The following is a 24,669-nucleotide window of genomic DNA, read 5'->3' on the forward strand; positions in this document are numbered from 1 at the left end:
ATGGCCGGCAATAGAGCCGGTCATGCAAAGAGTCATCCGCATGCGGTGCGGCTGTCTTATCATGCAGAAACACGGGCGGATCGGCGCCCGTGTGACTGAGCCCTGAGAGTGATAAGAAACCTTATTTTAAATCTCCTATATCACACACATAGACTGATTTGATTAGACCTTCCAATGTCATGCAAATAAATATTATTACAGTCTACATAGACCGAGAAATCGCTGATAATTTGGATTCTCTCTTTATATAAACTTCTTTAAGATTAATGATAGCAACTCCTTGCTTGTCATCTCTAACATTTCATCATGGAGGACTATGATGATCTAACCCATACGGCTTACGTGCATTTATGTGTTTAGAGATTGCTTGTTGTTTCCTTTGTATGACACCCTGTTACCCTCTTCTATAAGGACTAATTAAAGGACTTCCTGCTTGTGTTGTGGTTTAACAGGAAGGAGTATTCACTTGGAATTGTTTAGGGGCTGAGAAGTGATCTTGAATTCCTTTTGTTTTCACGCTTTTCAGGATACCGATTTATCAGATGAACTTTCCATGTTTCCAGGTCAGAGGTGACACTGCGAGTTTCCCCAAGAATTTCCATCTCATACTCTACTGCTTAAATACCAACCACTACAGCCAACATTATAAGCTAGGAGACGTAAAATGTCCTGGATGATTAATGATCATAATCGGAGTACAGCTTGATACTCTGCCAAGGTGTATTATACTACAGATTAATGAAAACAACATTAATTCATGTCATATGTCCTGCAGTAAATAGGCTTCAAGTTTAGATAAAAATCAAGCATGAAAGAGCAGCTACCACCCTCTCTCGAGCGGCGATCACCCTCTTTCGAGCAGTGGCCACCCTCTCCTGAGCAATGACCACCATCTCCCCACCACCATTCCTTTCCCATCCATTTGTTTTCCAACATCAACTCTCGAGGACTGCAACACAGGCTATATTACAATTCTGGATTAGTACATACCTTTCTGAATTAAAAATACATATCCATTAGGTTTCATTTTAGGGAGAATGAGAACAAATCCAGTTTTAGTTGAGTAATATTTATAAACAAATATTTATAAACAAACCCCTCTGTACGCCGCCTGATAACATGCTCCCTGACCTACTGACTGCAATCCCTGCTAGCCATCATAAACAGCTCCTGATTCTGCCGTCACACGGCTAAATGTCTGACCATTGTCTATGTGTATAGCATCCCTCACTGTCCACCTCGCCATAGGGCGCACATCTCCAGCCTTTTACCTTCTGTATCACCCCATTACTTGTAGTATGTAAGCTCGTTGGAGCAGGACCCTCACCCCTGTTTCCATTATCTGATTACTATGTAACCGTCGTTCTGTAATGCTTGTATTGTCTTTCTGTATCCCCCCTGTCTATGTAAGCGCTGCGGAATATGTTGGCGCTATACAAATAAAGTTTATTATTATTATTTTATATTAAGACAGTTAAGGAAAGCAATCTTTCTTTAGAGAATCTGTTGGTTGTGATAAAACCATTGTTTCTAAAATGACTTACTGATAACATATTGTTATCAGTATATGCAAGCATTATTATATACTTTCGAAGGCTGAATATCCATTATAGGCAGAGTCCTGCTACAACACCTACAATTTTATTAGAATATATGCAAAGGTTCGGAATAAGGGTGGTTTCGCTTGGGATTCCGATTTCCTGCTCCATTAGGGGAGGGAAAAAAAACGGAATCCCCCACAGCAGATCGGCTCTGTCTCTGGACGGAACCGAACAGCACCAGACGGTCCGCATTGACTATAATGATTCCCACACGCTTTCCGCTCAGCTATTTGATGAGAAAAAAGCGCTGCATGCAGCGCTTTTTCTTGCAGTATTTTCAGCCAGATCTCTGACGGAACCTCCGGCTGAAGGTTCCGACACACATATGAAACTGGCCTTAAGGCTGAAATGATGCAATATTTGTGCAGCTTCTATACTTCTCTCGCAGAGTATTACGCAGAGGAGATCTGCTCATGTTTAGATTATGCATACAGGGCTATCAAGGATTAAGGTACCTGTACCTGGGACAACTGTCAGGTGCGTTAGCACCAGATACTCTTCCCAATGACTATCGCTCCTGTTCTTTCACACGGGAGCAATAGTCGTTCAATGAATGGAGGCAGAGTATGCTTCTGGCTGCCCGCCTCTATTCACATTGAATAGGAAGTCATTCAAAAATTGAATGACTCCTGTTTACACTGAGTGAGAAGTGGCTTGCTAGTCATTTTGTGTCAGTTAGCTAAAACAAAGTGACTATTGAGCAATTTCTCGCTCAGTGCCCTGTCAGTGGCTCTGTGCACACAGTACAACTTTCGCCAAAAGCCATGGTTTTAATCTCCCTGTGAAAAGGTACCTTCACAAGCAGACAAGCAAGCAGATTCTCCCGCAAACTAAAAAAAAAAAAGGTTCTGTAGGAGCAGGAGTCAAATATCACAAAAAAGTTTGGAAAGGGTAAATATACAGACACATATTGATGATTTATTATGTCTAATAAGTGAGTAATACAGTTTCAGTAAACATTTTAATTCAATAAAAGTTCATCTAATTAATATTCAAGTTTTGCTTGTCTGCATATTTACATGACCGACATTCTTGTGCAACTTCTGCCCATATCCAGGACAGATAGTGCTCGCACAGAAAATGAGCCTATTCGTTTGCATGGGCTAATTAACATGCGCAAGTTTTCACTTGGACAATAGTCTGAGATAGAAAAATCTCTACATGCCCTATTTTTTGTGAGAGTCTTACAAAATAATGGGACATATAATGTATGGAGTCCCACACCTCAAACAGCACTCGGACGGTGTTTCCGTGGGCTGTGCAATGTATCTTGGGCACAACAGCCTCTCGGCCACGTGCATATGGCTTTATGAGAAGGCCCAAGAAGCCTTGGTAGAACCTATACAAAGAGACCAGTCATTCTCAAATTAGTAGGATCATCTAAGAGGGACAGAAATATCAAAACCAACATCCATGTGCGATGAAGAAGATACCACATATTTGGGAGGGTTTTCCATACATGTTTTCATGAAGAACTAATATTTAGGTCCACAGGGATCTTTTTATGAAGGTATAACTTGTAGAAAGTCTCCTTTTTGGCAAAATTCAATTTCCCAAAGATCTAAAAACCTGAACTACAAATCATGTTCGAAAAGGTTTCCGGTTGTCTATCCAAATTGTATGAATGTGTCTTTAATGTCCATGAGAAAGAAATGTCAAATGTAATACACTGCAATATAAAAATACATCTCAAGAACCTGTAAGTAGTGAGATGAATTGTTTCACTGGAATAAGTGTTGCACTCGCCTTAGTACTTCATCTGGCTTGGCTGCTGCCACAAATCACAGTCATTTAATAACCCATGGAAATCATCTTTAAATGCATGACATGAAAGCCACTCATAAAAAATATAGATGTGACACAGTATCTGGAAGCTTGAGTGAATCCTGGAATCTCAAATGTCTGCTTCAAAGTTATGAGTTCGTTTTCCACGAGGCAGCTGTTGTAATGCGTCCATTTATTTCTAAATATGTCTATGAACTTTGTATATTTGGTCTTTTTTGTGGTCAAAGCACGGGGATTCTAGCAATCTAGATGAATGGCCTTCATTCCACAATGATTCTTATATAAGAGGTGTATCAACAGTCTTGTGTAGGTCTCTACTCCATTTATTAAAGTCTTTCAGTAAATGGCTTCATACTTGTCTGGATGTCCCGTATTCACACTGAGACTACCAGGAAACAAGGTTGATAATTAGATTTAATTATATGCGATTTCAATTTTCATAAGTGACCTACACAACACATAGCACAACGGTATCTTACTTCTCAGTAAGTGCTACTATAGGTGCTGGTCTTGTACTTCTGCAAAATTTTGTCGAAAAACAACATGTCTGAAGTTTTCTTCCAGCATCACGCATGAATACAAAGTCCCCTAGCAGATGACATATTTTTAAAAAATGTATCGTCCTTAAAACGCGTTGCGCGTAAAGTGAGTTATACAGGAAGAATTGTAAAACAATTTATTCCATCTCCGTTTTTTTTTTTTATTAGAACATTTCTGAGTATCACAGACAGGACGAGACCCCGCCTGCACATAATTATTTTTCATTTTCTGGAAGAACATATAAAACAGTTGAAGTTGAGTTCCAACTGGCTGGGACATACTGTCTGCTAACAGCCCACAACAGCCATATAACACTCCAGATTTCAACTGTCTAGTTTCCAAGGTTCATTCTGAGGATGTAGTACCTGCAATCACTTCTTGACCCGGGTTTTGACCTGTCTAGAATCATCTGGGTCAAGTTTCTTTAAGAAAGAGCTTCCCAATAACATACAAATTAACAGGGGCAGTAGAGGATGTCAAACCTTATGTAGCTTTTAGTAAATCAAGTATGTATTATTCTGATTACTTTGTATTCTACTAGCATAATTATATAGGAAAATATTTGATAAGTGAATATTTCAAAACTGGGGGTTTTCGTATTGACTGTTCTGGATCTTTGATGTTGGTTTAGCTACGGTCCTTGCTACACAACATAGAGGGACTTTCAATACTATGGAGATCTAAATAGGGAAAGGGACTTATTATTTGAATAGCGCAAACTTATTCCGCAGCGCTTTGAGGTTAATTTATTTATTACTCTCCAGCAAGCTGGGTACTCATTTTACCGACCTTGGAAGGATGAAAGGCTGAGTCAACCTTGAGCTACTTGAACCAAGTGGGGATTGAACCTGCAACCTTCAGGTTGTGAGCGAGAGCTTAGGACTGCATACTGCTGCCTTAACACTCTGCTTACTAAAGTATCCATAATTCACTTTCATTCATCTACTGCCTCTGATCATTATAGGGGTTTTCTTACAAAGACATCTCCTATTCCTATGACTTAGTAGGCCATATTAATGACATACTGTAGGGTTCCGTTGCTTGTGTCCCCCCTCTATCATCTCATTAGTCGCTCAAAGTAGTAGCTAAAGCATACGAAAGACCGTTTGTGTAATTTACACAGACTGATTGTTGTTCCCTTATTATTCAATTTCACAGTCCTTTACACCAGATGATGATTAATCAACCAGCAACTATTTTTAGGCGAGCTGAAGTGAAGAAACTAATGACTAGTGAATAAATTCAAGCTGGTCTCCCAGTTGGTGGCCGAGTTTACAAGGAACAACTGTTGCTTACATTCGCTCTATAGAGTGACTACTCTGATGATAGCTGTCCCGTGTAAAGCCATCTTAAGTCCTACTGCAATATATAGCTAAAAGCCAGAGCTTTAATCTAAAAAGGGTCCGTCTTCCTGAGACAATCCACTTAACTTTCTAAAGTTTGAAAAAAGAAGCTAAGTTTGTATTACATTACATACTTTGAAAACTTCGCACTCCATACAATATTCAACTATGTTTATTGTGCCTGCGTTATCCTTCAAGACACAAAGGATAAAAGTGTGACAAACTTGTCAAGAAATCATTTCTATTTTCTAAAAGGGGTGGGGGAATTAGTTTCTGAACTAATCAGACTTTCACAAACAACTGCAACTTCAGATAAAACCCCCAACCTCTTCATTGTCGACGTGTTGCCTCGATGACTTTTATCAGTTTGACAGTAAAAGTAGACTGAAAATATAACTGTACTGCAAAACCAGATGGACTGCTTCAATGAAACACAACCTTTGCAGTCAGGGTTATAGCAAGGCCCCAAGCAAGACGTCATTTACCAAATGTTTTCAAGGTCTACCATTTTGAGAGTCAATTCCCTACGGTAAGGCTTTCCTGCTAGTGTTTCTAAATAAGGAGCACATCGTTAAACTCATACTTGGTGCGGTGATTAACTTTTCCCAACATTATTGACACTTGGGATACTTTGCAGCTGTGAGTAATGTAAAAGGCCAAATAAAAATTTAAAGGCAAGAATAAAGTATGTTTATGTAGTATCTGATGTCATCATATCCATTGCATTTGTTAAGTGACTTTGCTTAGATGGAGCTTGACAAATGATCTAAGTTTTATGCTTGGTACTTCCAAAGCGTAGATCAAGACTTAACATTCGAGAAAATCATTAAATGAAATGGTAGCAAAGCTTTCTGGTATTAATTTAAAGGACCTGGACAACTGCATACCAAAAAACCTCTCAACAGTCTGATGCCAAAGCCACATTATGTCGCTGGAAATGCTTTCAATTAATCCTTACATAACACTGTCTGGTCATCGAGCTCTCGGCTTATTTTCTGCAGATAAGCTCCTTGACTTGACCAAGTTTCTAAGTCAATACCTTGGAGATATGGGTGAAGGGTGAAGAAATTCAAAGGCATTTATTCATGATTGGACAAGACAGAAACCAACATTCCAGAACAGCCCTCCATGATCAGGGAATTGTTCTAACTTGACAAGACTAAAGAGGGAAATACCAGTCCTGCATTGGACTAACGTTTCACTATTATGAGATAGCCTAAGCTGTCCTCAGTAGTAAATATCAGGAGTGTCCCTGCATTCTATATAGTGTTATATATTGTTGAACTTCTCCTATATCTCTTTCACAAGTTAAGAATTTACTATAACACTATTGTAGTTGGGCAGGAACTGCTCATGGGACACTTAGATATATCTGGGTAGAAGAGCAGCTTTCGTAAAATAAACCAGAAACATTCGGGCCATTTGGAGGTTTAAAATGATCTAACTACACATTTGTAACAAGGATTTGGCAATTCAAGTAGTTCCATATGGAAAGGTACATTCTGCTAAGTATCTGAAGTCACGTCAATGTAAACCAGATGGAATCCATTGTCAATGCAAAACTACAGCCCATCACACTTTTTACAGCTTAATTAAAAACAGATCAAGTAGTTGATTGAGTTCATGATGCAGTTTGAAAACAATTTTTTACATAGAGTGATAATAGGACAATTAATTTATTCCAGAGCATCTGGGAAGGTCCTTCAGGAGAGCAAGTCAACCAAGAACATTGCGATATTTGTTAACCATTTATGAAGCTCAATAATTTATCGTGAAGACGTAACAGCATAGTATGTAAGGCCGAAAAAACACATGTTCATCCAGTTCTGCCGATTACGCCCCATTGTTGATGCAGAGGAAGACGGCTGCAAACACTCATGGTAATTTAACCATGCATTTACTTCATCTGAAGTGACTACAGATTACGTAAAAATGATATTACAGCTTGCGGAGCTATTGTACAATATGTATTGGGTCATATTTACTTTCAGTTTAAGGGTGCATTCACACATTGCGGAAACACAGCAAAACCGCAGGTTACAGGACAATTACAGCCGAAAATCTAGTGGGTATTTCTACCTCTTTTTTTCTTTAATCCCATTCACTTGATTAGTAAATATTTCCACTTTGTAAAAACCGCAGCTTTTCCGCGAAGTGTGAACGCACCCTAAAGGGATTTTCTAGATATTTAACCCCTTGCAATACTTGTGAGCTATCCTCAGGATAGGTCATCTGTGGCAGATCGGCAGGGGTCCACTGCTCTGAATCGCTGATGATCACTTGATCTCAGCACTCACTGCGGCCGGGCCAGATGCCTGCACTAGGGTCGGAATTGGAAGAGCTATAAAAGGTATAGATCCCATTGATTTCAACAGGAGTGAAACTGCTATTACACTTCCGTTTCAGACCTCTGGCTTAGAGCTCAAAGCAAAATAGAAGCCTTCACTTCCACTGAAATCAATAGGAACTAAACCTTCTATAGCATTTTCAGCTCCAACCTCAAAACGGATGGAGCTGCTAACATTCGGTACTGGTGTATCTAGTCTCCACCGGAACTAGGGGTGGAGACATGGGTTGGCCGGCCACAGTGACAGGGAACACCCTGTTACGCCCCCCGGGTTAGGGATTTCTTAGGGCTGGGGGTGGTCTTATTCTTACGCTCTGCTGCTGTATGGCTGGGGGCGCGTGGTGAGTGGCGAGGAGAGACAGTGGGGCCGCCATAAGCTGTGTCGGCGGAGGGGATTAGAGCTCCGTGTGCTGATGGGAGGCCTCTGGAAAAGGTGACAGCGGGGAACGGGAGCAGAGCTCACCCAGCACTTACATACATGCAGCGATGCGGGGCTACAAGCAACCGGCGGCTCCATGGACAGCAGACGAGCAGTGAGCGGAGATTGCAGAGTGGGCACCAGACTGCGGTCGAGCAGTGAGGGGATAAGGCAGAGCGACCACAGGCCGAAGAGTGACGGAAGAAGGCAGAGCGTTAGGACAGTGACAGGTGATGGAAGTGCAGCCTGACAGCAACCCCATGCTGTAGCAGCAGAGCTGGGAGCTTTCATCTGCCGTGAACGAAGGGCCGGCGGCAGGAGAGAGCACCAGGGAGACAGGAGCTGGATGCTGACATGTCAGTCAGCGCAGCGCCAGGGGCTACTGGACACCCAATCAAAAGCTGGGGGCGTTCACTCTGCCTCCACCCATTTTTCTGCCCAGCCAATGAAATTGTGGGCGTGGTTTGTAGGCGTGCTGTTTGTCTCCACCCATTCTTCTGGTGGAGACAAGATACACCAGTACCCTAACATCCAACCAGCTGCAATGAGTGCGAGGCTGAGATCAAATGATCGGCGGGGGTCCTGTGAAGTGGATGTCTGCCAATCAACTGCTAATGGCCTATAAGGAGGATAGGTCATTAGTAATGAAAAGTATTAAATACCTGGAAAATCCCTTCAAGGCCAACTAAGTGCAATATTTAGCAAATTCTAATTATTTCTACTTTCAATATCCGTAGGAATACAGTGTATGGAAAAAAGTAACACTGTTTAAAAGAAGGGATTACAAAAAGGCGCCACTACATATTTTCTGTAAGTACGGATATAGCAAACATTAACTTGACATTTAACAAGTTATGATAATTTAAAGACAATGTACTACAATGCTGTAAATGGACTTATGTTGTACCAGTCATGTTGACAATTATGACATCTGTAAATGCACTTCTTTGGTGCTGTCATATTTCAAATTCCATTCTCCCAAAATGTTTTATGTATTTCCATAAGTTTTCATTTTGTCTTCTTCCCCTTTTATTGAATTCAGGGATCAAAACATGTTTAGAGATTAAGATTGTGGTAAAGGGAGGAGTTCAGGCTACTTGCCTTCTAGCGGGGAGGGCAGTTTGTTGCAGCTGCAACCTTACCCCACTACTATAGGGATCACTGATCTTTCTGGTATGGTCAGATATAGTGGCCTTGAGGAGTTTTCGTCTTCTGCACAGGATTTTACACATGGGGATCTGCAGAAAGATCTGCAATGAAACACTGTGCCACATTTGAACTTACTATAAGATTTTAATTTAGGATAATGGTATGTTCAAAAAGAAAGAAGATAAACAGTAAAATATGACTGAATAGCATGTCATTTAAGAAAATTAATTCCTTCATTTGTCAATTATTTAATTTAAATAATGCCTAAATCCTGGCACAACTTCTTGCACCTTGCAGACTAGGAATAATCATGGCATTGTACTGATTTAAACAATAGCAGTAATCTAAACCAAATTTTCTTGGAAGTGTCTTGAACCCTGGAGTGCTACATACGTGCCAAAAGAACATTTAGCTAAAAGAGGGTAGAGGAAAAGAAGAGTGATGCTGGATGGCTTCATTAAGTGGGATCCAAGTGAAATTGTAGCTCCCTGTCAATAGTTCCACAAGTGATTGGATTTGGGCATACTTTAGGATTAGAACCAAACTTTTGGAACAGAACCAAATTACTTCTCGAACAACAATAACAATTGCTTATAAACATTGTGCATCCATCTACAACACAATATTGCCCTTATAGTAGTTTTGTACCAAACATGTTTCATATCTACATCAATTAAGCATCATGTTTCATATCTACATCAATTAAGCATCTTCCAAAATGTTTTCAGCTATTCACAACAGAAAATAGCAAAAGCCAAAGTTTGCCTCCTTTTGCAACTGGCTTTTGGCACTAGACCCCAAGCCTTGGGGCAGAAGATCCCAACACTATTTCATCTTTCCTCCAATCATTCCTTACGCATCTGTTACCAGGGCTGTGGTTGGGCACCATCCTCCTTCACTCCCTGCACACCACATTCGCTCCGCCACTGGCTCTCTGGTGTCTGCCCTTAGGTCTCGTGTGTGTGCCCACCCCTCCCTTACAGGGCCAGCACGCTTCTCTATTAGCTTTCCTTCCAAGCACCATCGGCCTCCAAATACATTAGGTATGGAGGATGCCTGAGCAATAGGTCTCATTAACTACTGTGACAAAGATCCTCTAGTGTTCACTTCAGTTCCGCCCTCCTGCTTGTCTACCTTCTATGCTCTCTAGTCTCAGCTCTATATATTGAACTTCAGTATTGCTTGTCGTCTGCCCTGACCTACCCAGATCTTCGTATTGATACTGTGCCACCATCCCAGACCATTAACTGCTCTTTGGTTTCTTAACTATTAACACCATCATATACTGTATCTCAGCCCAGTGTAACATCAGCAACCACACAACTGAGAGTAACGGCTTGGAGACCGCACAGCAAAGAATAAATTCCGTTGGAGAATAATCAAGGGGCAAAACCAGGGTTTCCAAGCTGCTGCCTCTTTAGTAGTCCCAAGGCAAACCACTGTATGGCAAGGCAGATCCACATCCACCTGTCTGTTATTGTGTTTGTTTGTAGGGCATAAGGGCAAGGTTCATAGACCCCAAACCTTGAACAGTTCAATAATATATATGTGTCATAAAATGGTGCCTTAGTAGGTAGAATAATGTAAAATATGTAAAATATAACAGAGACCAGGACTCTTCAATTGACACCGTATATCACACACATTCATATCAAGAATGTCCTCTTGCTTCCCATAATCTGCCAATTTCTAAACTGCTCTGATGAAACATCAGTTCTGATTGGCTTCTATGTGTAATAGATACTCCTTTTCTCTGAAGTTTTGACCAATAAAGCCCAGTAATTGTTACTGGGTCAAAACTGCTAATTAGAGTTGAGCGAAAGTACTCTGCCAAGCTTGATGCTCGTTCGAGTACTCGATGGTGCTCATTACTCGAACGAGCATCACGCCGTGTTCGACCCGGCTCTGCCGCAATGTGCATCATTGGCAAATTTTTTGGCAGGCTGGCTGGCTGGCGAGAGAGAGAGACCTAGTAGAAAGAAAAAAAGCGCTCGGCCCCCGGCGTCCCACATACAAAAATGCTCGAGTCTCCCATTGTAGTCAATGGGGTTCATTACTCGAGTAGAGCTCTCGAATTTTATGAAAAGCTCGATTTGAATAACGTGGACCCGAGCATTTGGGTGCTCGCTCATCTCTACTGCTAATGTAACCATATCTTTCTAAGTTGTAATAACTTTTCAGACCAACTCAGGGTCTCAATAATGTGTTTGGAAGAATTCATTCTGGTATGTACCTAAAAATATACATTTTTTATACCTTATTTTCTAATGTACATAAGAGCTTGCAGGACATTCTTTTATCATCTTTCTGGCCAGAATGATTTTCTAGCAAGTCTACTCTTTTTTAGTTATTTGTAGAATGCAATGACTTATTCAATGCACTGTAAACAAAGTTAAAAAGAGCAAACTAAATGCATAAAAGATCAATTTCAAAGAATCCAAATGGTTTATCTTGTTTAAACAATATCGGATTTTATGTCAACTGGCACCTTGCAAACAAGCAAAATATCCTGTGACCAGAACGCACCAAGTCTATTTTCAGTCTACAAACAGATCAAGGTATTCTGTTGTAAACACATGCTCGGCCAGGGTTGCTCAGTTGCAAGAGCCAGCAGACATCAGGAAACCACTTATCTGTTTTCAACATGAAGTGGGACTGATTTCTGTCCAAGCCAAAAGGTCATAGAGGTCACCAACTTTTGCAAGGATCAGAAAGATAACATTCGATCTGCTTTAAAAGCCGTATACCCAAAGTACAGTTGTAGTCCTGCTATGGTTGTTTATCATCTTATTTTTCTTTGCTGCCGCCAGTAGATCTCTAGGGCTTCCTGGACTATTTAGCAATCTCTTTCGGAGTATTGTATTACAAGGAAAGGGAAGAGGTTGGGGGTTTATGGTGCTTAATGAATGCTTCCATAGAGCAGAAAAAAAGATGAACGCAGGAAGAGGTAATTCTGGACACGAGCTTCTTACAACAAAAGTCTATTCTTGTAAGGCCTTTCTGGAAAGGTATATTGTTGAGCAGGAAATGGGAGAGTGTAATGACAGATGAGAGAGTTCAATATAAGCAAGACCTAAGAAAATAAAAGCACTGCTGGGTTTATAAACTATGATCCTCATCTGAAAATTAGAGAGGTTTCTATAAAAGTGGTTTCGAGTAATAAAACCAACTGTGTTCAAGCCAACTGGATAAGTTAGATTAAAGGGGATCTTCGGGACTTAAAGTGTACTCAGGAGACTTGTCATCATGTGTGTATAATTGGGGAATAACATTATTTATGCCCATTATATTACCTGCATCTGCATTTTTCACCAGTTTTCCCCTCCATAGGCCGATTCTCCGATCCTCAGTTTTCTCTGAGCTAATGTGTGGAGACAAGCTGCTATGATACTTCCCATACACAGCATACAGTGAAGAGGAAATTCTACACCCCTGTCTCTATCATATACAGAGAAGCAACAGCATAGAGGACATTATACAGCAGTACTGATCAGTGTAGGTGTGAATCTAGCACTGAGGTGGGATAAAACATAACAATAAGCCACATGACTGTGGACTTGCCTATCTCTGTTATTAGAGATGGATTTCACATGACAACAGGCAGTGGAAAGCAAACTATAAGGAGGTGATACCCCTAGTAGCCAGAAATGTATAGTAATTTTTCAGTACAAAAATATCATTTAAGCTAAATAAACTAATTTGCACTTTTTGTATTTATCACATTGGGCATCACAGAAGCACAAGTTTGCCAAAAATGTTGTGACTATTTAAACACTTCTGGACAATCCTTAGGACACCTTTTAGAAAAGCAGGCCAACTGCCCATAGGGATGGGCTGGGATCAATGATACAACAAGTCAATGGCTTCTCATTCAAGAGGACTTTACACAGGATGCCTGAACAAAAGGCTGCACAAACAACTGTTTGATCAGGAACGAATATTTGTTTTAAGCTGATCATTGGGATCTGGACACTAGAAACCCCACTGATCAGCAAAATGAAGAGCCTTTAATTCTTTCTGTGAATGTGATCCCCCCCCCCCCCCCCGAAGCAGATGTAACCGTCATCCATATAACATGTTGCTTGTCTACTCTGCTCACTTTATTGAGGCTAAGGGCCCTTTTACACAGGACAACTGTTGGGCGTCCAACAGCCGTCCCAGCAATAATTGCTCCTGTGCTATCGCACAGGAACGATCCTCATTCAGCGAATGGAGCTGGAGCGGGCTGGAGATCGCTCTGGCTGCCCGCATCCATACACAGTAAAAAGGCAGTCGTTCATAGATGAACAGGTGCCCATTCACACAGGTTGATTCTTATGCCTGTATAAATCATCACTCGTCTTCAGATCATGCAGGCTTTTATCGATTATCGTTCAGATTCACGCGAACCAGTGAGAATCTGAATGATAGTTGTTCAGTGTAAAAGGGCCTTAAACTGCAGTACCAGGTACAGCCACCCATTCGGAGTTGCCAATGTACCTGTATAAACAATGAAGTGCAAGAGCCATAGACCCTTCACTGTGCTGATCATTGAGAAACCTGGAAACTGCCACCCCAGAGATCAAACATTGACGGTCCTACCTAAGGACAGTCCAGAAATGTGTGAATCCTGAAGAACCCCTTTAGCGGGGAAAACGAAAATGTAGGAAAAGTTGGCTGGCAAATCGACATGAAAGGGTTGGCCAGCCCTATGTAAATACAGATTAATCACTGTATGCTGAAACGTTCTGCAACTTTCATTGTGTTTCAAATCCTTACAATTTGCTAGAAAGATACTGTCAGCAACTGGAAACATTCATTGCTTACATTTATAGACTAAAACCGTCTATGATGATGATTTGTTAAAATGCTTTCCTGAGCTAAAGGCTAAGAGCTCTTACCTATACCGATACATTGTAATAAACTGTAGTTGTATGAGCAGATCTAAAGGCCCTTTTACATGTACCTATGTCTGGGCACGAATGTTCACTTGAGTGTTCATTTTCCCGATTTTAGGCTGACCTCGTCTTTAATGGGAGCGTAAAACTACATGCTCATTGGTGTGACATAAATGGGCAAATGTGTTGCTGAGCAATGTATTCTGTACGGGGACAAACAATGGTGGTAACGCTCGTTCATCTCCATACTACAGATAATCTGCCTATGTAGACAAAAGGAGCAAACACTGACCAAATGGCCACTGTTGGTCAGCGCTCATTATCTGCCCATGCAAAACAACCCAAAGACAAGACGTGTTTTCGTCCTCAATGTAAACAAGATTTTTTCTTTTCATTAAAAGCAATTGGATCTTAACCCTTTGCAATTCAATTTTGGATTCAGGGTTTCCTAGGGGGTTTTCTCTTTCTGCCATTATACAATAGCGCCATCTGCTGGCTAGAGCCAGAACTGCAGTATGTGACATTCCGGAGAGGCCCCCCGACAACAGAGCGGCCAGTAATATACAGTAAGAATACCCTGCCGGACGTCTTCCAACATTGGAGCTGTACAGGCTTCAATCAGAATGTTGGCAGACAGTGGAGTGGAAAGGGTTAAACATAGTGAGATATTGTAAGACAAAATCTATTGCAAGGAAGTTTTTCTACAATAAACCTTGATGTCATTAATGCCTGAATGGCGGAGCTCCAACCTTGGTTGACACCATTGATATCTTTTTTAATGAAAGGCCTGTAGTAATCGCAGTTAGCCTGTTAACACCTATTAAACTGATTTACAGTGTTATTCAGGCTTTTATACAATTTGTAAACACAATTAAGATTAAAAGGGGAAGGAGGGGAATTAGCGGTCAACAGTCTGTGGCCATGATAATAAACTTTTTTACTGCCCTCCCTCCGTGAACCCTGTTCAAAATGAGCAATTATTCTGCACATGCAAAATGCTGCAGCCAGCAAGAGACAAAATCGCAATCTCCATAAGATATACGTTAACGACGCTGCACAAGGGTGAAAGAATTTGAACTTAAATATTTGTTTATAGCAATCATGGCATGAAGCCTAGAGCATTAAGCCATAATCTGCAACACATTTAGTTCAATCATACTTTGAACATGAACATGGCCCCATGAAGAGAACTGGGACCCAAAATACATTGAAAAATTCTGTTAATATGGCATCAATGGAACCCAATGTGTGTCAGATTATCAAAGGTTCTGGTTAGTTAGATGGACCTAGAAATGTAGATAATTAAACTTTTAAGGGAACCGTCAGCAAGAAAGTCCAAACTAAACCTGCTACTCTAACTTTTTTTCTTTGATCACAGGAATTTCCTAATTAGTTTTCAATGTTCGATTCTCTGCTGATTAGAGATGAGAGAGTGTACTCGCTAAGGCAAACTACTCGAGCGAGTAGTGCCGTATGCGAGTACCTGCCCGTGTGCCGTCGGGGGAGAGCGGTGAGTTGTGGGAATGAGCAGGGAGGAGCGGGGGGAGGGGTGGAGGGAGAGAGTGAGAGAGAGATCTCCCCCACGTTCCTCCCCGCTCTCCCCCGCCGTCACCCGAATCTTTAGAGACGAGCAGGCATGTACTTGAATTAGGCACTACTCGCTCGAGTAGTTTGCCTTAGCGAGTACGCTCGCTTATCTCTACTGCTGATTGGTCGGGGTCCCGAGCAATAGACCCCAGCCGATCAACTATTGATGACCTATCCTGATGGAAAACTCCTTTAAGCAATAGGTCATTTCTGATGACACATTGCCTTTTGATCTACAGTATGCATACATCAAGAAAGAGATACATATCTGTACATGTATATAGTAGATATGTATTATGTCAGCTTGGAAAATACTTAAAGACATGCAATAATATGACAAATGTCTATGACCCTCCTTCATCTATGTAAGGAATTGCTCTGCAGGATGTCCTATCAGTAACAGGATCAGCTCTAGTGATAGTAATGGCCCACTAAAACAATAGACAAGCATATAATATTGTGCTTCCAGGAAACCCTGTCGCCGATTACACTGTCCTGTAAATCATACATACCTCGTGTTCACTCGGACAGGGGTCTTCCTCCGAGCATCTCAGATTTATGATGTGAATCTCTTGGGTTTGATTTACTCTTCCTTTACTTGCGCAGCCAGATAAAATACTGTAGCTTTCCAGAAAAGCTTGGATGGGGTAATCTTCAGTAACAGTTGACAGCAGACATGTAGCTGTAGGGATAGGACCTGCAAAAGAGAGAGCAGAAACAATGAGTTTACCATTATTGCAAGATCTAATTAACCCTTTACATTTTACTGCAACGCATCATGTTGTTGGGAATGAAGTACATTAGAAGGCCTATGATCATCCTTCCTACTTGTATTCAGTGGGCGTCAACAAAACTGTAGGCATACGACACGCAACACTAAGTACCGCCATCTTGGATGGCATAAATACGTTGGTATTATTTGCATTGGATATGGTTAACAGGAAACTTTTTGGAATGCCAAGGCCGGTTGCAGACGGGTGGGTTGAGTTTCCCATGCGGAATCCAACCCTGTGCCCAGGCAGTATCCTCGCATACCTGCTTTTCTGAAATCTTCTCTGTACTGCGGATGCTCCACACAGCGAGACGCCGGACATGCGCAGTACAGATTATTTTTTGAAACATCTGTTTTTCCCGTGTCATCGCCTAGCGATGACGTGGAATCCGCGACCTTTCCGCAAGGGCCACAGATAAAACGGCTTCCATTGACTTCAGGCTTTTATTATTTATATTATAGATAGGGGATAAAAAAGTGTTTTTGGTAAAACTCCTTATAATTCATTATTATAATGCATTAAAGAAAAACAAGTTTCGGCAGAGCTACCCTGTAGTTACCCATTGATAACTATATGTACTCATTAGAGATGAGCGAGCATGCTCACTGAGGAAAATTACTCGATCGAGCATTGTCCTTAGTGAGTTCCTGCCCGCTTGGAAGAAAAGATTCGGGTGCCGGCGTGGGGGAGCGGTGAGTTGCGGGAGTGAGCAGGCGGGAGTGGGGGGGAGAGAGGGAGAGAGAGATCTCCCCCCCCCCCCCCCCCACCGTCACCCGAATCTTTTCTTCCGAGCTGGCAGGTACTCGCTAAGGACAATGCTCGAGTAATTGTCCTTAGCGAGTATGCTCGCTCATCTCTAGTAATCATTAATAAGGTTTTCTGCTAACGGCTGATCATGTCACAAAATGACTGAATCCATTGTGTTCATATTATAGAAGAATGTACCAATATTAGATGGACACACCAGCTATAACTGGCAAACATGGCAAATATAATCATATATATTATATATATATATATATATATATATATATATATATATATATATATATATATAGCGCCAACATACTGCTCTGCTCCTTAGAGTGATATTAAAAGAGCTCTCTGTGACCATATTAAGACATGGGGGGGCATTATTACTGGCATATCATACGAACGATGTGCCAATCTCCAAATCTAGTGGGCTTCATGTGACCAACCGCTGTGTTTTTTTGAAGTTTTTACACTGGAAAATTGGCATAAGCACATTTTTTAAATCTGCTCCCAAATGTTTCGAGCTATAGAAGTAAATAACCATAAATTTCCTGCATGGAGTAAGAAAAAGTATTTGTCTGATCGCATTGTTTAAACAGTATTCTGGGAAAATATGTTCTTTGGTTTTGAAAAGGAATGGGTCTCTTGGTAAGATCCATCAGCGCTCTAACTGCCTCTAAATTACAGGAAAACCGTGGAGAAGACTGATGAATGTGTAAGAGCAAACATATAGGGGATACTCAAGTTCTATCACTGCTTCTTGATGGATAAATCACAAGGCCCTACAGACATATTCGGGGAAATTACAGGAAATGTATGCAAGAAACTATACAAAGTTTTCCAAACTGTTTAAATTTATATTGACAAGCAAGAAGCTTTCCAGTCTGGAAATATTTAATGGAAATCCATAAACTTTGCAATTTATTTTTTTAATGCAGTATCAGGAAAAACATGAAATACAGCATTTTTTCACACTTCAGTAGAGACAACGATAAGCTAAACTATGGGCAATCAATGTTCGCAAATGGAGAGAGAGAGAGAGAGAGAGAGAGAGAGAGAATGAGAGAGAGAATGAGAGAGAGAATGAGAGAGAGAATGAGAGAGAGAATGAGAGAGAGAATGAGAGAGAGAGAAAATGAGAGAGAGAGAAAATGAGAGAGAGAGAAAATGAGAGAGAGAGAAAATGAGAGAGAGAGAAAATGAGAGAGAGAGAAAATGAGAGAGAGAGAGAGAATGAGAGAGAATGAGAGAGAATGAGAATGAGAGAGAATGAGAGAGAGAGAGAGAGAGAGAGAGAGAGAGAGAATGAGACAAAATGAGAGAGAGAGAGACCTAGGAGGGAAAAAAAAGCTTGGCGTCCCACATACAAAAATGCTTGAGTCTCTCATTGTAGTCAATGGGGTTCGTTACTCGAGTAGAGCTCTCGAATTTTACGAAAAGCTCGACTCGAATAACGCGGACTCGAGCATTTGGGTGCTCGCTCATCTCTAATTGGGACATAAGTAAGCAACTCTGAAATATGAAAAAAAACTTCTATTTCATAGACTAGAATCACTGCAATTTATTGGATAAAGCACTCAGAAGCCTAATGAAGAAGATAGCTAATAAGAACACAAAATATTTCAATATAATGACTGAAAATAACAATGTCATGTTCATAGTTTTAGTACCAGCAAATAAAGGAAAATGTCATATTCATCCATTACATTGGCTAGCCATCCAGTTCTGGTGCCCCGATCCCTGCTGTTTCGAACCTGGAAGAAGCCAGCTGCAGTCAGTTGCCATTCATTGCACATGACTGCTCAGCCAATTAAAACTTCCGCAGTGATCTGGCCAAGATAACTGAAGCCTATGGTTTCCCGAGTGGTCACATGTACAATGAACGACATGCAACTGCAGCTAGCTTCTACTGGATTCTGAGCGTCAGGAACCAGGGCTCTTATCTTGGACGGAGAGCCACTGAAGGAGGTAGGACTTTTCCCCCCTTATTTTACATCACTCCATGGTAGTAGGGTCCCAGCGTTATTGTACAGGTTGTGTGACTCCTTTCAGGGGCTCAGTGACAGTTGCTGAAGACAGCACTGTAACGGAATCCCCAAATGGAAACAAAAGGAAGTATTCCCTTCTATTGTGAAATAAACACATCTTTAGTGTACAAGTTACAAGGTTTCCATTTGTTTCTGTTTTATTTGGGGCATAGAATGATGTATTGACTACGCTATTCTATACTCCATATAAAGCTGAGACAAATGGAAATCTTGTAAATCGAGGTGTCCGTTTCTCAAAAGAAGGGAATGTTTCCTTTTGTTTGCCGTTGTCTGCAGCTGTCACGGAACCCCAGAGCAGACTCACACACTGAGGACAACCATGCTGTGTGAATGCCCCCTAAGCCATATTAGTTCAGTATTGTCATATGTAAACAAAAAAAATCATCCATGCTCCAGTAACGATACTTTCGTCAACGTAACATTGTGGAGGTCTTATTTGTGGCCCTTGACTCCATCAAAGAACCGCACATCCCATTTAATGTTTTTAGAGGAAGTCTCTCAGAAACAATGAAGCCAATAAACTAGTCTTAAAAATAGATAGGCGCTAAGAAGACAAGTATTAACATACCTTATTTTCACTTCAAAATGCTGCCATCTCTCAAAAATCTCAGACTTCGTGCCGAGTGCGGTATGCAAATCAGCTGCAAGCCGTTTGCTGGGTGTTCTTGTAGCTCCTACTAGTCTTGGCTTTGTCCTGTCAGTCCTTCCCCAGACTCTCCCCTCATTAGACAAAGAAAGAGACTGGGGAAGACAGAGAGGACAAAGCCACAACCAATACGGGCTTCAAGAACACTTATTGGACGGTTTGCAGCTCGTTTGCAAATAATGATCAGTGCGGTAAATGGTGAGCAGCGCGGTAAATGGGGAGCAGCGCGGTAAATGGGGAGCAGCGCGGTAAATGGGGAGCAGCGCGGTAAATGGGGAGCAGTGCCGCATTTTCAAGCTTTCAAGCCTTTTATGGTAGTTAGACAAAATTGTGTCTGATGATCCCCAGATAACCAATATATACTGCATATTATTCGTAAGACAACTGCTATTTATGTGTAATGACAATATGAGAACTTATCTAAACCCCGTTGCACGGCCAATTACTGCAAGTGCGAGCTTATCAAAGTGCAAACAAAAGCCTATTTATAAAGCCTATTTCACATTAAGCAGTGATGTGTTATATTGATAGTGTATCGGGCCCAAAGTAAACTACAACTCTCCATTCTCGGTAAGGGATTTGTTTTATTTTTGTGTCTACACTGTTCAATGCTAAATATTTTGTTTCAAAACAAGTCTGTCTCCTGTCTTCCAACACAACCTATCGACAGAACTCAGAAAACTGAGCGCAAGCGGCAACATTTGAGTAAGTGCACTGATAAAATATGGCACAAGATTCCCTCGATGATTGCAATAACTAGAAGGTAACTTCAATGGACCCTAACGTTTCCAACAACTTGTGTTTATATGATCACCAGTGTGAAAATTAGCAAAAGAGCATTTTACTTTATACCTAAAAAAAAACACAAAACTTTTTTATGCTGAAAAATGTCTCTAGAATGCTGTCTCACTTCCCCTATCTTACTGCCCACTGTCTGCTTTCATATGGTTGACAGAGAATGCAAGCCAGCAGAGCTGGTGGAAGGGTCATCCTGGTCATTGAACTGTATGCAGAAAGGAGAGGGAGATACACACAGACATGAATGTTTGAGCCAGTGCTCAGATATCTGTTGCTGTTTACACAATAAACACTTCTATATGATGGTTATGCCTGTGAGTGTACATATACGACAGTTAGAGACCAGAATATCTGCAATTCTCTGTGTACAGTCTACAGAACACAGCTCACATAGAATAGCAGAAGTTTCCTCCCACCAGTCATGAGAGGATGAAGAATCAAATGTACAGATTCGGGAGGGGGGGGGGGGCTGCGGGGTGGAGAGTGAGAGAGATCTCTCTCTCTCTCTCTCTCGATCCCCTCTGCAACCTCCCGATCACCCCCACGCCCCCCCCGAATCTTCAGGGACGAGCCAGCAGGTACTCGAAAAAGGCGATGCTCTCTCGAGTAAATCGCCTTAACGAGTATGCTCGCTCATCTCTAGTAGGAAGGACACCTGATAAACCAGTGATAGGGTTAGAGGCACCTAAGGCTCATTGATGCATGGCGGAGCAAAGTGGCCTGTCTGGTCCAATTCCCCTCTATTAACCAATATAGTTATTTTTTTGGTTTGTTTTTTAAGATGAATTTCTAAACCAGACAACCTTTTTAAAAGATAAATGTGTGGTGTTCCCCTTTAAATTCCCATAATGTGATTAATTTCGTCAGTACATCCAAATTGTATCTGAAAGACAGCTTTCGGATTTGCACCGGAAGCTCCATTTGGAGGTTACATTGCAGATCCAGCACAAAGTACTGGATGAAAAAGCACTGCATTAGGCGCTGTAAAATGCCGGACAGCTGAACGGAAAGCAAACGGGCCCTATTATAGTCAATGGAGTCCGTTCAGCGCCGTTCAGTTCCGTCATAAGATTAATCCGTTCCGCTAAGGGATTCTCCTCTGCTGTATCCCAAATGGAGCAGGAAAACGGAACCTTCACCAGATGTGAAAGCAGCCAAAAAGAAACTTTTCTTACTTCTGTCTCATTCACTTCAATTTTGCATTTTCTGTGCCAAAGTTCAAAGTTTTTTGGTCCATTTAAATATACACCGAGTCAATATTGAGTAGATGTATAATTAGTGCATGACTAGCTCTGGAGGGCAGGGAATAACTTAAAATGTTAGTACAGTATGGAGAACAGAGTCCAGATCCATCATTTATAGTAACATTTGTATTAAGTGGCATATTGTTTGATTTTAGGCCATCAAGTGTTTTATTCTGAAATGTGCTGAAAGAAAAAATTTCCCTGTCACTATGAATATTTAACCCTTTCCAATCCAATTTGTATCCTGCTTTTCCTAGGGGGCTTACTCTTTTTCTGCTGTTATACAATGGCGCTATATGCTGGCTAAAGCCAGTACTGCATGAGGCGACACGTTGGATAGGCTCCGACAGCAGAGAGGCTGGCAATATATAGTAAGAGAACCCAGATGGACGTCTTCCAACATCGGAGCTGTACAGCCTTAAATCATAATGCTTTCAGACGTCAGACAGTGGATTGGAAACAGTTAAAACACAAACATATCTAACTATATTCACTCTGATCAATAAGCCTAATAATGGGCTAATACTTCCTGTCCTGTATAGAAGCCATATGGCCCACACACACAATAGACTGGAGGAAACTCTTTGACTTCTATGGCAGAGTGCTGTTAGCATGCTGTCTGACATGTACAGAGGTCATTGTGCAGGGAGGGGGAGGTGGTGTACTGTGACCATCACTTATTCGGAATTGCGGATCCTCTTTCATCTATATATAGCTGTTACCTTTCATTGTAATCCTGTCTGTGATGATAATAAGAAGAGTGCTAAAACATGTTCTATACAGAACAGGAAGAGTTAGCCTATTAGACACAGTATGATCAAAAGACTCTGAGCCCAAATTGTGCTAATAAAGTCAGTTTCTCAAAAACACAGCAGGAACTATTCATAATAAGAGGTGGATAAACTCTTATTGAAAATCAAATCAAGTCGAACTGTGGAGCTTCTTGCATAAAGATGAATAAATAACAACTCACAATTCCTGTTATTTATTTTTTCTGATATACGGAGGAGTGCAGTTCTATTTGATTTTATTATTGGACTTCATGACCAGAGTTAAAACTGTGAGATATTAGGAATCTTTTTAATATACATATTAACATGGGAAAAAAAAAAAACAAAAAAAAAAAAAACGACAAAATAAAATATATAAAAAAAAAGTTTAATATAAAAACCTGTTGGAAGCAGCAAGTTTTTTTTGGAAGACATATTCCTTTTACGGAACACTGTAGTTTGAAGGGACACTAAGGCCGCCTGTCCACGAGAGTTGCGTTTTACCGCAGTGGATTTCCGCGACGTGGGAGAAGACTAAAGTCAAAACGATTTTTTTTTACGCGAGCGGAAAATTGTGTCGGATTTACGCTCATGTACATTGGGCTGCGCTTTCCATAGTTATCCTATGGAAAGCGTTTTATGCGTTATCCCAGCGGATAATGCAATTAAATATTGCCCGTGGACAGGACGCCTAACTCTTTAGACAACATCTGCTCATCTAATAGCCCGTGCGCGTGTCATCAATCTTGTTATATACTTTCAATTTTAAAAAAGTGATCTTACCACTGTAAATTGAAGGCTGAAGAGGCAGCCAATAGGGCTCTTCCTTTCAGCTCCTCTGCAAGGCACTGCCCGTTGATAGGGATTGAGCTTCTGTAGTAACTTGGATTCTGGAACGTTTTCTTGGCTGTGAGGAAGGGGCTATCTTTACAGGCTGCTCCCAGCACTCATAGGTTGACATATCTGTAGACACAGCGCCTGCAATATCCACAATCTCTGGCTCTCCTGCTCTCACAGCATGTGTTTGCACATTACTTTGGGTTTACTAATATTTGGCCAGAATGTCTCTTAATGCCAAACTTCTACAACCGTCCTGCGGTGGGAGAGGGGTGGGCATTCCGATACTGGCTTCATAACGATTTGACCAGAGACAGCAAAATGCAGCATGGGAAGTGAGAGAAAGGAAGTACAGGACAGTGAACTACTGTCAGAATGCTAGGCTTGCTACACGCATCCCTCCCCTTCCTCATCTAAAAATGGATTTCAAACAACAGGGTAGCAGAAAAATGAGGAAGAACACCTGAAAATCAGAGCTTAAAAAATGCAACAGGGTCAAACAGCAGCAAATGAGAGGGTAAGGAAACCTGTTATATTGTAGAATATTTGTTGAAAACTTAGGTATGCTTTAATTTAATAGCTCATCAGTGTGGAGAAAGCTATGGGAATCTAACATAGTAGCAACCTTAGGTCAATAACGCCCATGGACAGGGGGCCTAGGGGTGTACATACAGAGACAAACCATGTAGCTGCTGCGGGGCCCTTGGAGAGCAATTTGCACAAATGGTATGAATATTCATGAGAAGATTGAACATCCTTCCCACTGGCAGAAGACATGTTTTTATAGGATATGAAATGTGCACAGTTTACAAACTTTTATGCAAATATATATTGTAATGAATGAATATCAATGCCTCTACAATGGATAGAATTACTTACTTTAGGGCTAAAATGCATAATGGACAAAGCTCTGGAATTTACTAATGATCTGAGGCTAAGAATATGGTAAGCATGCTCTAAGAGGGCATTTGGAAGGGAGACACAACCTTGATGAATTGCATGACTTCACATAGCCTGGAGTACATTGATCTCGGAATTAAAAGAAAATCTTTAACAGATACGCTTTGGACTAAAGATTTACTGTACTATGTAATTATCCATACTAATTTATTAAAATGATCAACCTTTGACTGCTAAGCTCTCGATTAATGTG

At 41.1% G+C, this 24,669-nt stretch overlaps 1 protein-coding gene across 2 annotated transcripts in view; it reads right to left on the minus strand.

Moving 5' to 3' along the window:
* Nucleotides 1-24,669, minus strand: part of TGFBR3 (transforming growth factor beta receptor 3) — a 201,725-nt gene that overhangs the window by 122,907 nt on the left and 54,149 nt on the right. For both annotated transcript variants that reach the window (XM_066597344.1, XM_066597343.1), the window contains exon 3: nt 16,160-16,344. In XM_066597344.1, coding sequence (XP_066453441.1) covers nt 16,160-16,344 — 185 coding nt within the window. The remainder of the gene's footprint in view (nt 1-16,159; nt 16,345-24,669) is intronic.

This window comes from Eleutherodactylus coqui, chromosome 3 (assembly GCF_035609145.1).
Source record: "Eleutherodactylus coqui strain aEleCoq1 chromosome 3, aEleCoq1.hap1, whole genome shotgun sequence".
Classification (NCBI taxonomy): domain Eukaryota; kingdom Metazoa; phylum Chordata; class Amphibia; order Anura; family Eleutherodactylidae; genus Eleutherodactylus; species Eleutherodactylus coqui.